This window comes from Porites lutea, chromosome 8 (assembly GCF_958299795.1).
Source record: "Porites lutea chromosome 8, jaPorLute2.1, whole genome shotgun sequence".
NCBI lineage: Eukaryota > Metazoa > Cnidaria > Anthozoa > Scleractinia > Poritidae > Porites > Porites lutea.
The window spans coordinates 8,531,569-8,546,766 of NC_133208.1; the positions used below are offsets into that span (position 1 = coordinate 8,531,569).

The 15,198-nt window shown below is 40.9% G+C and overlaps 1 protein-coding gene across 1 annotated transcript; it reads right to left on the bottom strand.

Moving 5' to 3' along the window:
• Positions 1-555: 555 nt before the first annotated feature.
• LOC140946559 (uncharacterized) lies at positions 556-4,595 on the bottom strand. The gene is made up of 4 exons (XM_073395686.1): positions 4,567-4,595; positions 4,331-4,410; positions 1,376-1,425; positions 556-822 (listed from the first exon to the last, which is right to left on the bottom strand). The coding sequence occupies exons 1-4, from the start codon at positions 4,593-4,595 to the stop codon at positions 763-765; spliced, it is 219 nt and encodes a 72-aa protein (XP_073251787.1). The 3' UTR covers positions 556-762.
• Between the last annotated feature and the right edge of the window lie 10,603 nt (positions 4,596-15,198).

The following is a 15,198-nucleotide window of genomic DNA, read 5'->3' on the forward strand; positions in this document are numbered from 1 at the left end:
TTTTCCCCGGAGTTTTCCATCTCTGTCTGACTGTGATCTCGGATGAAGTCTTCCTACCATTTCTGTTCGGCGTTGGTAAATTGCAGTCTAAATTTGGGAAGGTCCTGTTTGATCCTCTCTAAATTTAGATTGGCAATGACAGGCGAAGATAGAGATGGGTCTCCAGAGGGGACACCCGTATGCACGGTGATTCCCTTCCCCTCTGGAGACCAGTTCTTTGTCGAAGGCCATTTTCTGTAAAACATCTGCGACGAAAAAGAGTAGAAAGAAGTAGAAGAATGTATTCTTTGAAAACTTGTTTTCTTAAAAAGATGCTTTTGCTCATTAATGTCAATGTGGATTCCAAAGCCTTATTATGCCACCTTGAAAAGAACAGTAGTTTTTATTAAGAATTGTATAGTGGGAAACGCCAGAATATTTAGAAAGCATTGTACCGTAATGATCCCCAAAATGGACCGCAAAAGATCCTAGACTACCGCAATCATTTTAGGTACTGTACAACTGTACTTGTAAGGGTAAGAGATGAGTGGAGAATGTCAGCTAACTTACCTCTGCCTTTCCATCTTTGTTTCTTACGATTTTAAACTGATGCTGGGGGGTATGTCCAGTCAGATCACCGACGTGACCTGACATCCACTCCTTTACATCGAACAAGGATTGAAGTAGTTTGACTTTAACTGAAGGTGAAAAACTTGCTTGAATTTCTTCCATTAACTCTGGCAGAGTTTTGGCATCATGCTTTGAAAGTCTTCGGGCATAGCACTAAAACATTTGATCAATGTCTTCGTGCGTATCCCCGACGACGAGGAAAGACAGTTTGATCTGAAATACATGAATAAAGAAATAAATATATAAATCTACGCACTTAAATATATATATATTTTTCTTTTGATGTCGGTTGCCCTTATATTATTTCTGTGGCTTCATATTGAATGCGCCATATATATATATATAGCATGGAAAGTGGAAATTTAGTTTTCAACTTATTCGATCATGATTAACGAGCACACCAGCTAGAGATATGCGTTTTAAGACGTCAGGCACTTCCATCGATCTGTTTTAAAGGAAATTTTCAGGAATAATTTGGGTTATTACACTAATAAAACGTGCCGTTGTTGTTTTACAAAAGTAAAAAAATAGGTTATGTTAATCATGATATATAATCTGAAAGATGCCATATGTGAGCTATAGATTCGAGGTATATACTGCACCGCTGTAAGTCCCACATAAATTTATATGATCATGTTGTTCTGCTTAGCTTGTAAACTAGAAACCAATTACTAAATATTTGAAATTATATCTTGCGAAACTCTTAACGTAAGTTGTAAAGGAATGTCAAAATATTAAATGAGTTTTAACTGTCATGATTGATTGCCTTCGTTGAGGTGTTAAAATGAGGCAGGTTATGCTTGTTCTGGTCCATGCCATCAATGGAGGGGGGCGTAAGGGGGGTACGAATACCGCAATACCGCACGTGGTAGCGCGAGAATACCGCAATACCGTATCAAAATTTAGCCAAATACCGAAACCGCAGTAACAAATGGGAAAAAGTTGACGTTGTCAATACTACAAATCCTCCTTTCAAATAGAAATAATACTTTTATGTCAGTGTTTCCAAATCAAGGTGCGTCGATGTCAAGCGTACGATAAACATAAGATCATCGCACTCGTTTAGCTTTGTTTATTACATGTATACGTTTACATAAATGATACAACAGGAGTTTTCTAGTATCACTTTATATATTACTGACCTGGATCATAAACGGACGGAAAACAGTTGACTCTTATGAGGTTGTTTCAGATTCACAATTAACTCGGTTCTGTGTTGAGGGTTTCAAAACGACGACCCGGCCTGCCTTTTGGATTCGAAGGGCACACAGCACACACTAGCCTGCGTAGCATGGCGGTTTTGGTTAGGCGCGCTAAATAATAAGTCGAAATAAGGCGGTCTCACAGCGTTTTGGGCATCCCCGCGTTTTGGGCATCCCCATTCCCAAATCCCTAGAGTTTTGGGCATCCCCTTCTCATATTACTGCAGCGTTTTGGGCGTCCCCCGGTACCCTCCCGGGATGCCCAAATCGCTAGTGTTTTGGTCATCCCCTCCAAAAAAATGCTGGATTTCGCGGGAAAATCGAAAACGTTTTAGAGATGGCTTCCGCTAAATATAGAAATCTTTTCCAGTATCTTAAAAAGAAGGCTTATCCGGAAGGCTTTACAAAGCAAAAAAACGACTCTGCGAAATTTGCCAAAAAGTTGGAGTATGACTCAAAATTAGAGTCCTTGTTCTAGGTGGCCAAGGAGAAGGATGGCACAGCGCTACGAAGAATTGTTCACCGAGGAAGAGAAAGCGAGGGTCTTCGAAGAGTGCCACTCTGCTCCTTTTTCTGGACACGCCGACCGCGATAATACTTTTGCACCCTGTGAAGGTTGTTCCCAAGGTGTGCTACTCGGTCGGAATTGATTTAATAGAAGCCCCTACTACATCTCAAAACGGCAACAGATTAATTTCTTCTGTCCGGTAGGTGCAAGAGGCCTCGGTATAAATTGTGTGACAGCCTTTTGTGTGTCAAGCAGCGCTGCGGGGTTAAGTTGTACAGGCCTCAAATGTCATGCATACTATGAATTCAACACCGCAAAACGCAGTTTTATTCATGTTTGTCTTTTGATTGTTTTGTTTAGTATTCTTGTTTTTGGCTGTATGGAATCAGACGATCGCAGCTGCCGGCGATTGCGGCATTTCTCGCTGGTAAACAGTTCTATTAAATAAAATTGAAGCGTTGCAAAAAATGAAGCGTTGTACAGCGAAGGGATGTTATGCGGTTGTAAATTGCAATTTCGTCCCGTTTTGAGCCAACGTTTACTGCCTATGGGTTTTTTTCTGCGCAATAAACCCGGCGAAAAGTGTCAGACGATATAATTCTAACATGCATCTACACTATTCAGCCGTAAATTCGTGATTGACAATCCCGACTTTTCCCCAGTCTGAAATAATTTAGGCAAAGTCGAAGCGATCAGCGCTAGGGATTTGGGAATGGGGATGCCCAAAACGCTGTGACAGCGGGCGCGGACGAGGAGATTGGGGCAGGAGCTGATTCGCCGCTCACAGTGGTGTTGCCGACAAAACCATCTAAAACTGCCATGCTCGGGGTGGGGGGGGGGGGGGTACTTAGGTTAATATTTGGTTGGTATGTGTCGCTGGCCTCTCAGAGCCCCTACCCCATTTCAGTCTATTCTGTGGCCAATTATAGGCCCCATCTTAGTCATTTTGAACAAATATTTACTTTTCGCGATCCCAACTTCGTCACTTTCTATTTTTATGAATTGACCTTGTTTTAGATAGTCTGCTACACAGCCGTTTTTAGTGTCGTTTTTAGCGTTGCGTGACGACACTAAAAACGGCTGTGTAGCAGACTATGTTTTAGATTGAATGAAGAACACTTTACTTTTCATCTACTATACAAACATTCTGGTACCTTTGCTAACCGTAAATATGACGAACTGTCTTACCCCAAAAAAGCAGAAAATGTGCGAACCCATTCTAAAAAACTCTCTGAAAATGCGACCCCATTATAGTCAATCCAGTCGTGAAAATGCGACCCCATCCTGCGGCACATCCTCATTAGCCTCTTATCAGGAAGTACCCCCCCACCACCACCCCCGGGCTGCTATACTACGTAGGGTAAGCACACACGAATACTAGTACATTCTATATTCCTGCATGCACAACGAGAAGGACAAGTAGTAATTTTTAGACCACACCAACTTTATAGATTATCTTTCGACACTACGCAAATTATAATTATCTCACTGACCTCACTATTTGCTGGAATATCGGACTGATCACTTAGTTGACCCTCTGGATAGCTCTATATTGTTGGGCGACTGGCACGAAAGTGGTGGTAAGATTGGTATAAAGGAGGTTAACCAAGCTGACTATTCCCACAAGGTCCATGAAGTCATAAATAATGCGACATGTTTGCGTATCATTGGAGGAAAAAGTTAATGTCGTTAATCATATCAAGTATTAACTGAAATTAGAAGCCATACGATTTGTCTGCACTGTTTGCGCAATACAATCTCCGACTGTGCACACAGGTCACGCAGGCTAGCCAGGGAGACCTTTTAGGATTTGTATCCTCTTGTCGTGAAAAAGAAGCAGATCACCGCGACACAACGATTTTTTCACCGACTACCGCGGCGTAAAATTTAAACTTACCGCAAACCGCTTGGACTCTCAAAACCGCAATACCGCACTTTGAAATAAAAATTACCGCAACACCGCACCAAAAATGACCCAATACCGCAATACCGCAAACCCTTACGCCCCCCTCATCAATGGTTATAGAAATATATTTTGACGGCTCTTTCTCCGCCTTCAATCCGTGTTTGTAATATTTCTCCCTCTCAGCCCTAAGAAAGGAACATAGCCTTCAGGTAATTTTAAAAAAACAAACAAACAAGAGAATCAGTGTTTCAAAACTAATGAATTTTAACTACCTAATATGTTAATCTTATTCCAGTTGTGAGACGTGGTTAGATAGTAAATAACAGACACTTTTTACTCACATTTGTTGGGTAAGATGAATTTTACGCATAAGGTCCATAAGTTCTAGTTCTTTTCTTTGTTCTTCCGTTAGTCCCGGGGTCCTTAATTGCTCCCTCAAATGTACGCATATAGCACATTTGGTAAATCGGCTTTGCTGAAACGGAGATGTTGTCAGCGTCAGTTTAACGAACGATTTCATCAATTATTCATCATTTAGAATAAAAACATACCAGAAACATCTATAGTTAGATAGTGCTCTGTCACATAACGGCAATCAATAAAATGACAGATCATGTGTTTTATGCTTAGAATAGCTCTAAACTTGCTTGGTTTGCAAAGGTTGCTTTGCTCATTACACTCTTTTTTTCTATAAGAATGTATTTTACAAGAATATCGAGGCTGAAATTTGCGAAATGAAGAATACTCTAAGAATAAAACCCAGGCTGAGATTTGGAAAAGGATATGATTTTGAGAGGCGAAAATAGTACAATACAATTATATGTTTTCAACTTAATTATTCCTTTTTTTAAATGGCAAAACTAGCTAACAAAGCCATATATTCTAACATGGAAATGTTACAAGCTACAATTTAAGAATAATACTAGAATACTTTCAGCCTAAAATCAGCGGGAGACTAAGAATATTCAGCCTGGGTCGGGAAAACAACATTCTTATAAAAAAGAGTGTACCAGCCCAGTTACCATGTTCATACCTTTGGAATGTACACTTGTGGAAAATTCTTTTTCCACATCTTGTATATGAATTGAGAGCGACCCAGGACCGGCTTCTCACCCATTTCTTTTTTGTACATAATGTACACTGCCTTTTTGGAAAGGCATGCTGGTAGTGGCCTTGAGGAAGAATTTGGCATATGATCCGCGTTTTTTGAGAAGTTTTTAAAAAAAAATGGCTAAATAATATGCCAAACTCTTCCTTTTTGGCTTCCGCTTCGTTTCGGCTTGGTTTCTGTTTTCTCTCACGGCTTGAAGACACTGAAAATAACTACAAAAAATACAGTGGAATCCAGTTAATACGTTCACCAATGGGCCAAACATTTTGGCCGTATTAAGAGGAGGGAGGGGGAGGAGGAGGGGGGGGGGGGGTCTGTCTTCTTCTTTTTTTTTCTTAAGAAAATGTATGGCCGTTTTGCTAGGCGACCTGAAAAAGTGGCCATAACAACAAAGTGACCGTATTACCGAGGTAACCGTATGGTGGGGTTTCACCGTAGACATTTCTTACCGTGCGAATGAACAGTCGGCATCTAATACCCTTCCCATCAAATCTTAGTTTAATACCTTGTATATTTTGTATACTTCCCATTCTTTATTTACCACCTATATATCGATACTGTGGGAAAGAATGCAAATATCCAACCAGTGCCGCAGTGTGTTGCATTTGAAGATTACTAGTTTATTAAGTAGTTTGAAACTGAAATACCTTGTTTGTGCAATCCCGTATATCGTACACCAGGCTTTGGAACAAACAAAACCTCCTTTGAAAACTAATCCGTTTTTAACGGCCCCCGTCATCATTGCTTTCCTCTCCTGGACATTTTTTGTCCAATAGTGCTCCCTTGCATCCTTGATTTCACGTATCGGGATGTCTTGTATGCACTTCTTTTTACAACATCCCCCCCATTATTTCTCTGACTATTTTGCCTCCGTCAAGCTTAGTTTGGAGCTTTGAGCTTTGCGGTTTGGATGGGCCATCTTTCAATCGGAAAACAAGATCAGAAAGAATAGGAAAATTTACTACGATGTTATATTACGCTCCTAGCAGTATGATAAAACAACAACAACTATTACTGAAAGCGTTCTAACCGCATAATTACCAGAAAAGTGTATCACTTTATACAGTGATGTAATAAGAGGATGTAATAAATGAGACGGCAGTCCTCGGGCCGCGGAGACCCCTCCCCCTCCTGTTTCTGTCAAATTTGTTCAAAAAATTTCTGTTGACTTATAACACTGTATAATATATCACTGATATGTGTCCTGGTCAAATTTCTCAAATTTCTGGATCTTCAAAAAAGAAGCGACGTTTTAAAAGATTTAGATCGAAAAATTGCGTTAAAAATTTTCATTAAAACATTTGAGAATTTTTTTTTAAAGTTAAAAGATATACGATGTTTCGACGTTCGACGTCATTATTAAGTAAAAAAAAATACAGTATGAACGTTCTATGAAAACAAGAAAAACAATAGTTTTTTAAAAAGAAAATTAACATGGTATTGATGGATCATATATTTTGTAACGTTTTGTTAGTTTCACAAGAATATGTATATTAGGTTGCATAATACTGCTGAAGTATTTAAGGCGTGTTTGTAAGGAGTCTCAAGGGGCTAGTACACTATTTAAGATTTGTTAAGTTATGCAAGAGCCATTCGAGGCGTCTTTTTCTACCCTAGTTTTTTATGCCATGTCGGGTCCTGAAACAGCGAGCGTTCCTCAAGCGTCTTTGGAAACTAACAACACCGGAGACTCTGCTCAACCGAGTGCTCTCTCCTCGGATACGTCCTTATCAAACGCTGAAACTTTGCAGTTATTTTCCCAGCTTTTGGACGTCAAATTTGATCAAAAGTTCGCTGCCTTTAAGCGCGATCTCGAGGACAAAGAAGCTGCCACACAATCGCAGCTTAAGAAGCTGAAAACCGAATCGAAAGCGTCAAATTCCTTTACTTTCAAGGGCAACAAAGTACAGTACGAACTTAACATCTCTTTGCACGACTTAGTGGACGGTGCCATTAAGAACGTCTCAAAAGGGAACCTTTCAGCAGCGATTTCCGAACTTGAGTCGGTAAAGACACTTATTACAAAACGAAACAAGCTTATTCGCTTTGCGGATAAGAGTCCTGCGGGCTGGACAGCCGTTGAAGAGTACGAATCAGATGAGTTGGCGGAGGATTCTGAGGATGAAAAGAGGCTTCGTTCAGCGGAAAGACGGGCATTGGCCAAGATCCGCGAGAAGAAGCGTAGGAATTCGTCTGTCCGACCTAGCTATACAAGTACCCGTCAGCCATCGAGTGAAGCTTCTTCTGTTCGTTCTTCCAATACTCTTCCTGTTAATCAGCAGCTTTTTCGTGGGCAGTCCTTTCGCGAGCATCGACCTCAACCTTCGGACAAGTGCTTCAGTTGCGGACAGAGAGGTCATTGGGCAAATTCAACTTCCTGCCCCAGCCGCCTTAGAGGAACCGTTGCAGTCCCTTCAAGTAGCAAGGCCGCAAACTGACGACAAACGCAATGTTGCATTACAGAGATTAGGGAAAGATGAGTATAATTTACTGAATTTGGTTACATGTTTAAATGACTTTGACCCAGTGGAACTTGTCGAGAACTCTGTTGATGCGTCTGATTTATCTAGTGATGTAATAAGTCCCGAATATCAGGAGGGAGTTCCTATCGTTAAAGTTAATGGTAGTCTTAAGCGCAATATAGCTTTTTGGGAGCATATAGGTGCTTCTCGTTTCATTCGCGATACCATTGTATATGGGTATAAGATCCCCTTTATTTACACTCCACCCGCAGCTAGCTTTGGCAATAATCGATCTGCCATTCAGCATAGTGAATTTGTGGAACAAGCTATTTCTGATCTTCTTATAGCAGGCTCAGTGGTTGAACGTGGGTGTGCTCCTACTGTGGTTAACCCCCTATCCGTTTCCATTCAGGCTAATGGTAAGAAAAGGCTCATATTAGACTTACGTTATCCGAATCAATTTGTTAAGAAATCCAAGATTAAATTCGAGGACGCGAAAACCATGATTTATTCCTTTATCGATTGTTCTCAGAATTGGCTATTTTCCTTTGATATCAAATCTGGTTATCATCATATTGACATTTTTCCCCCAGACCAAGAGTTTTTAGGCTTTTCCTGGTCTAAGGATGGGGTTATTCGATTTTATAAATTTACTGTTTTGCCATTCGGTATTTCTACCGGGCCGTATATTTTCACAAAAGTTCTGAGGCCCTTAATACGTTATTGGCGTCTCCAGGCAATTAGAATTGTTGTTTATTTGGATGATGGCCTAGGCGTATGTCCTACATTTCCTGACTGTTATTCCCAGTCTATGGCCGTGAAATCAGATTTGTCCCAAGCGGGCTTTGTAGCTAATAGTGTTAAAAGCATATGGGTTCCAGTTCAGTCTCTCAGATGGTTGGGCTATCAATGGGATTTAAAGCTTAATTTGTTATCTATTCCCGTGGAAAAAATCAACAGGCTACTAGCGAGTATTGACATTGAGTTCCTTCAAAGTAGATTACCAGCCAGGCAATTGGCCTCTGTCACCGGAAGTATTATTTCTAATATGCTTGTTTTTGGCAATGTGTGCAAGCTGATGACCAAAAGCCTACACAGGGCTCTCGATCGCAGGCATGGGTGGGATTCCTGTGTTGAATTAGACCCATGCGCTCGCAAAGAGTTAGAGTTTTGGAAGAATAACGTTTCTAACCTGAATTCTAGGTCGTTTCTCAATACTGTTCGTAAGCCATCTCGCATTGTCTATTCAGATGCCAGTGCTACTGGCTGTGCTGCCTTTATTGCAATTGATGATACGCCTGTCTCGCATATTAACTGGGATTCATTACAGATGAGCCAGAGCTCTACCTGGAGAGAACTTCACTGCGTCAGTTTTGCTCTGAAAAGTTTTGCACACCTTCTCTCAGGCTGCGATGTTAAGTGGTTTACTGACAACCAAGCAGTTCCTTCGATTGTTCATTCTGGTAGTATGAAGGAGCATTTGCATATCTTGGCGCTCGACATATTTCAGACCGCCAAAGATAATAAGGTTGACATTGAGGTTGAGTGGATACCTCGTACTCAGAATGAGAGAGCAGATTATTTGAGTAAGATTGTTGATTATGATGACTGGACAGTCAAAGATTGCTATTTTCATGCTGTTACCTCTGTTTTGGGCCCCTGCTCAGTAGACTGTTTTGCTAGCTACAAAAATCGCAAGGTTCCCAGGTTCTATTCCAAATACTTTAATCCAGATTCCTTGGGTGTCGATTCGCTCGCCTTTAGTTGGGTCGGCGAAACATGTTGGCTTGTGCCACCTATTTCGCTAGTTAAGAAGGTCGTCCTTCATGTCTGTTTGTGTCATTGTCGGGGAATTTTGGTAGTTCCTTATTGGCCGTCAGCCCATTACTGGCCCCTTTTGGTGGAACGCGGGGGTGTTTTCAAGTCATTTGTTGCAGATTGTCTCTACGTTGAGAATGGTAAGGATGTTTTTCTCCATGGGGGGAACAAGAGTTCCCTTTTTGGATCAGAGAATTTTAGTACCCCAGTGCTTTTTCTGTTGCTCGACGGGGCGGTACCGGAATCTGTATAGATTGCTGTGGAGTTGTATGCCGCTTGGCCGCTAGGCCGCTGGGCCGCTGGACCACTAGGCCACTGGGCCAGTTTACGACGAACGCACTAGTTTTTGCCAGTACATGAAGATTGTCCGTTTTTACGCCACTGGCTGTCTGTGTGTGACCCATTTTGGCTGGTTGACTTTTTTCTCTTTGAGGCTTCTTGTTTTCACTTAGCTTGCTCAATCGTTTGCTCATAATTATTTTTCTTTCTTATTATGTTTATGTTTCTACAAGGTGGACGTGCGTTTGCTTTGAAGATTGCTCATCTAAAGGATCCAGAGCTTCGTAAGTTAGCAGCCGATCTTCCCTTGCGTACCATTGAAGCGAAGGCTCCTTCGACGACGGACCGTTACTCAAGAGCTTTTCAGAAATTCAGGGAATGGTCTTCACCTTATAACGAGGTCGTTTGCCTGCCATCGGACGAGATATCAGTTGCTCTTTACTTAGAGTCCCTGATTCAGGGTGGTTCCCCTTATTCTTCCCTTGAGTCTGCTTGCTATGGTATTAATTGGGCGCATAATTTGTATGGTTTTCAAAGTCCTTGCGATTCCAAATTGGTTAAGAACGTGCTCGAGGCAGCTAAAAGAGGTCTTGCGAAACCTGTTTCTAAAAAAGAACCCGTTACCCCCGCTATGATTTTAGATATTTGTAATAGGTTTGCCGGTCCTAATGCTAATCTTTCTGATCTTCGTTTAGCAACCATTTGCGTAACCGCGTATACCGCTTTTCTCCGCTATAATGAGTTAGCTAGCCTACGCTGTTGCGATGTTAGTTTTTGCGATTCTTTTGTCAAGATTTACGTTTACAAAAGTAAAACGGATGTTTATAGGGATGGTGCCTACGTCTTGTTGGCAAAAACAGGGTACGTTTCTTGCCCCTTCAATCTGCTTCGCAGATATGTTTCGGCTGCTAATTTAGATTTGTCGTCTTCGTTACCCCTTTTTTCGCTCTTTGTATTTTCATAAGGCAACCTCTACTTATAGTTTGCGTAGTACGGGTATGAGTTACTCTAGAACGAGAGAAATAGTTTTACAAGCGTTTGTTGAATTAGGTTATCCGAAGAATTTATTTGGTTTACATAGTTTAAGGGCGGGAGGTGCTTCCGCGGCCGCTAACGCAGGCGTTAGCGATCGGCTTTTTAAGCGTCATGGAAGGTGGAAAACGGATCAAGCTAAAGACGGTTATATTAAGGACAAACTAGATTCTCTTCTCTCAGTGTCTAAAAGTTTACATATTTAGTTTGCCATTTCTCTTTCTTTATTTTCGAACGCGGGCATCAATAAACGAGATGCCCGCTCCTATTCTGTGTTTTGTGATTATTTAGATTAGTTACAAAATATTTTATAATCGTTTCAGTGTGATTAGAATATAATTCCCCTAATATTTCAGGCTTATTTTAATAAGTATATAACTTACTTGCTTTTGATGTCGTTTCGTCGTTGACTGTTACCTAAACGAAGCATAAGATTTCAAGTTCAGGCAAAGTGCACGTTCAGTGTAATCAGATGTTGATAAGTAATCAATGATCGGTGTTAGATGTTGTATATGGTAGCAACATTTCCGTGCAAATTTTCAAGACAAGCTTACCACGCGCGCGCGCGGGGGGAAGTGGCATCGAAAACGTGCATCAAACATAGTTATTAGTCTGGGGTAGTAAATTTTCTCTTTTCTTGATAATATAAATAGAATTTGAGTGCTCCTCACAAACCTGCTTTTCATTTCCTCTTTTTCCCTTTCTCCAGAAATACTCGTGATCTTCCTCTTCGAAAGAGAAGAAACCGGCAGGTTGTCCTTTGATCTAACAAATGACAAAGCGTTAATAATAAAGCATATATCAAGTCTATCAGATAAAAATAACTATAAAAAGTGAATGTGCAGTATAACATTACGTTACTGCGCAGAATTTTATCATGGATCAAGGCGTACGAACCTCGTCAGAATTCTCTTCCAAGAGTTCTAGTTTCTCCTCTGCTGCTTTGATAGCTCCTGGGGTCTCCTTTAGCTGTTTTCATAAAATGGAATTACATTATTGTTAACTGCAAAATAGGCGAAACTATAAAAGCATCTTTCACCATGAGAGACTCGTGGCGGATGTCCTATTTATGAGATTACCTCTGAGTTATCGTCCGAATCCGAGTATTCAGCACTATCACTCAAGTCGTCCTCCATTTCAGTCAAAATCCACTGCCAACATGAGGAGTCTAAGCAGCTGAAAAACCGCCCAACAGATTTTTATTTGTTATTTCAGCCAATAGGGTTTGCGCAAGATGATTGACAGCTTGACCTGGTTCTGTCGTCACGGTTACTCGTTTGATTTTCGCATGAGGAGTAAAAGTTTAGTTCTTCTTTTCATGGACATCCATGGATGGCCTTCCTACTTTTGAACATTTTGAAGTCAGTAATCCTTTTAACCTAATGGAGGAAGATTTTGATGTACATACGTTCCAGCGCAAGCCAGAAAGCGACAGTGATACTCCACCAGAGATGGAGGAACAAGAAAGTACCGAAGAAGAGGAAAATCGCGAAGAAGGCGAGTTCCAGGAAAGGGTCCACACAAAAGTTAAAAAAAGTGCGAAAAAAAGGCGGCGCGTGGTTGATCTATCTGGTCAACAAATGGCGAAAAAAAATTGAAGAGGAGAAAAGGCGTGGAAAATTCGCATTTGGTTATGAAGTTCCACGTTTTGGTCAGGCGTTAAAAGAGGCGAGAGAGCTTTTTCTTCGTTTTTGCAATGGTGCTCAGCCTAGTGAAGATCATGCGTCAGCTATGCGGTCGTACTTCTACCAAAAATATCAAGTATGCACAACGGTAAGTTAAATAACAACAATCAGACTATACAGATCAGTGACAAAATATTAGTTTCCTGTTTTATTAGAATCCACCCTCGCCATCGTCTTACCTAGCCAAACGATTTGTACTTAGCTCTTGATGGTAAACCACCAAAAAAGCGTTTATAACTGCAATATTTAGTTTAACCGCAGAGATGATCCTTAATCTTCAATAAGCAGGTCACACTTTTATGTCGGTTTAAGTGTAATAAGCGCGTGTATTGAGCCGCTGAGTTGAAGCCAGTGAAGTGGCTTACTTTATCATGAAAATTTTGCATGTTAATACATTTATCATTAATCGACAATAAAAAATGCCGAAAATTTACGCGCTCTTCTCACAAATTTGTTTTGCTCGCATTGTTCGATTAGATCTGGACAGGAATTCTGCTTGTTTCGTCTTCGTTTTATTTCGTCATCGTCCCTAGCTATATATCTCGCTATCTGGCGGAAGACAACAGTTTTATCGTTTCTTATTAGCGGATTTGGCCATAAAGTTTTTACCTAAGGAAAATCTTAGCCATTCTCTTCGGGCGTTCTCGCAGATATTATTCCGTTAATTTTTTCCATTAAGACAAGTTAAGTCTCGCACGAAGTGTTTTAAGTGTTTTAAGGTTCATGTTCGCTGATACCACCATCAATCATCTTTTTTCCGTGGTCAGAAGGGGAGCCTGAGCTAAAACCTTGCTTACTTGTCCGATTGATGCAGTTTGACTGATTCGAAACTATTTCTGTTTTGCTCTGAAAAAGTGCTAGAGATTTTCCATGTGGTTAAAAATCGTCGAGTTTTGTTTGTTGTTGGTTGTTTTAAAAGTTTCGCTGTGGCTATATGGCCGGTAACCGGTCAAGGTTTTCAAAATACTAAATGGCCGGCAGTTCTATATTCTTAGTAAATTTCACAAAATCGAAAGATTCCAGCTAATGTAAACTATCATATGTCGATTTAGAAAAGTCAAGCGATCCTGAAATGCTTTACAGATCTCAAGTCTAGTGTTTGGTTTGCGCTGGGCTCAGAGGAGGAAATCAGTTTGTGACACTTAAAAATTTTTCAGCTCGACTGCCGGTCAAGGTTTTCAAACACTAAATGGCCGGCAGTTCTATATTCTTAGTAAATTTCACAAAATCGAAAGATTCCAGCTAATGTAAACTATCATACGTCGATTTAGAAAAGTCAAGCGATCCTGAAATGCTTTACTTGCAGACTCGAAGATTTGCAGACCTACATTTTTTGTGACAGGGCTTTGCTCTGTTTAATGTTAGCGAATGGCAAAGTATGTCTGAGGCAAACAACAGCGCTAGCGGGCTGCAAGCACAACAGTGCCCGATTCGACAGGTGACTGGAAATCCTTGCCGTGGAAGACTTAACATCGGAAGAACGGTGACCTAAACTTCATCGAGAGCAGCGAAGAAGAAGACAGGTGGGATCATCGAGCGGCTTTATAGCGGACGGACATCTGTGAGTCGCCCCATGTAAGGTAATCCGGAATCCGGAATCCAGGTAATTTTGGTCTGTGGAATCCGGAATCCACGGCTTTGGAATCCGGAATCCAGGTAATGGAATCCGGAATCCAAGCATTGTAATCCAGAATCCAGGTTGCTGGAATCCACTCTGTTGTGATGGTTCCAGGGCCTCTTCTTTTCCTTTAGCGACTGTTGCGTGAAAATCTCATGTCGCGAGGACGCGCAACAGGCATGTTCACGCGTGTTTCACTCGCAGGAACATCCCTTGTCATTGTGACATATCGGGTATCAATTTGAAACAATGGCCACATTATAATGACGTGACAGAATTCCAGGGAGTGATTCATATTACTGTATATTATCGCTCTTTATAAGACACCCTTTCGACCTTTTTCCCCGTTGCGCTTTTGGAGTCGGAGGTTTAGATTCTTTTCCTGTTTGGGCGCAATTGGAACTAATTTTTGGATTTCAGGTAACATCAAAAGAATAATAATATAAAGTATCCTTATTCTTGGCCGTAGTATCAGTAGTCGCGGTGGTTGCAGTTACTGGCTTCTTTCAGGCACATGTCATCAGTGTCACTCAAAGAATGACATGCTGCACGTGGTGTCGACGTGGTGTCTTTCATTCAGTCCAGATTCAATCAGTCGAAATCAGACATCTCGAGAGATCACTTTGAATTTTTTTCTCAATCGATCGTTATCAATCTTTGTCAGCATGGGGAAGCACAAGAAAAAGCATGAGTCGGAAAGGTACGTACGTCTATAAATTCGGTGTTTGTGACTTTGTGATGGAAATGTTTTGGCGGCGTGGTTTTGAATAGATCAGAATGTGTGAAACAGTAATCTTAAACTTCGAGCAGCTATATCTGTCTGTTTCTATCATGTTCAGAATTATGAGCTAACTATCATGCAAATTTATGTACAGGAGTCCAAGAAAGAAAGAGAGAAAAGCGGAAAAAGAAAAGATTAGTTCAAGGTCTGTGGAGTTGTCGTTGTTTGTTCTATTCGTGTTTTCTGC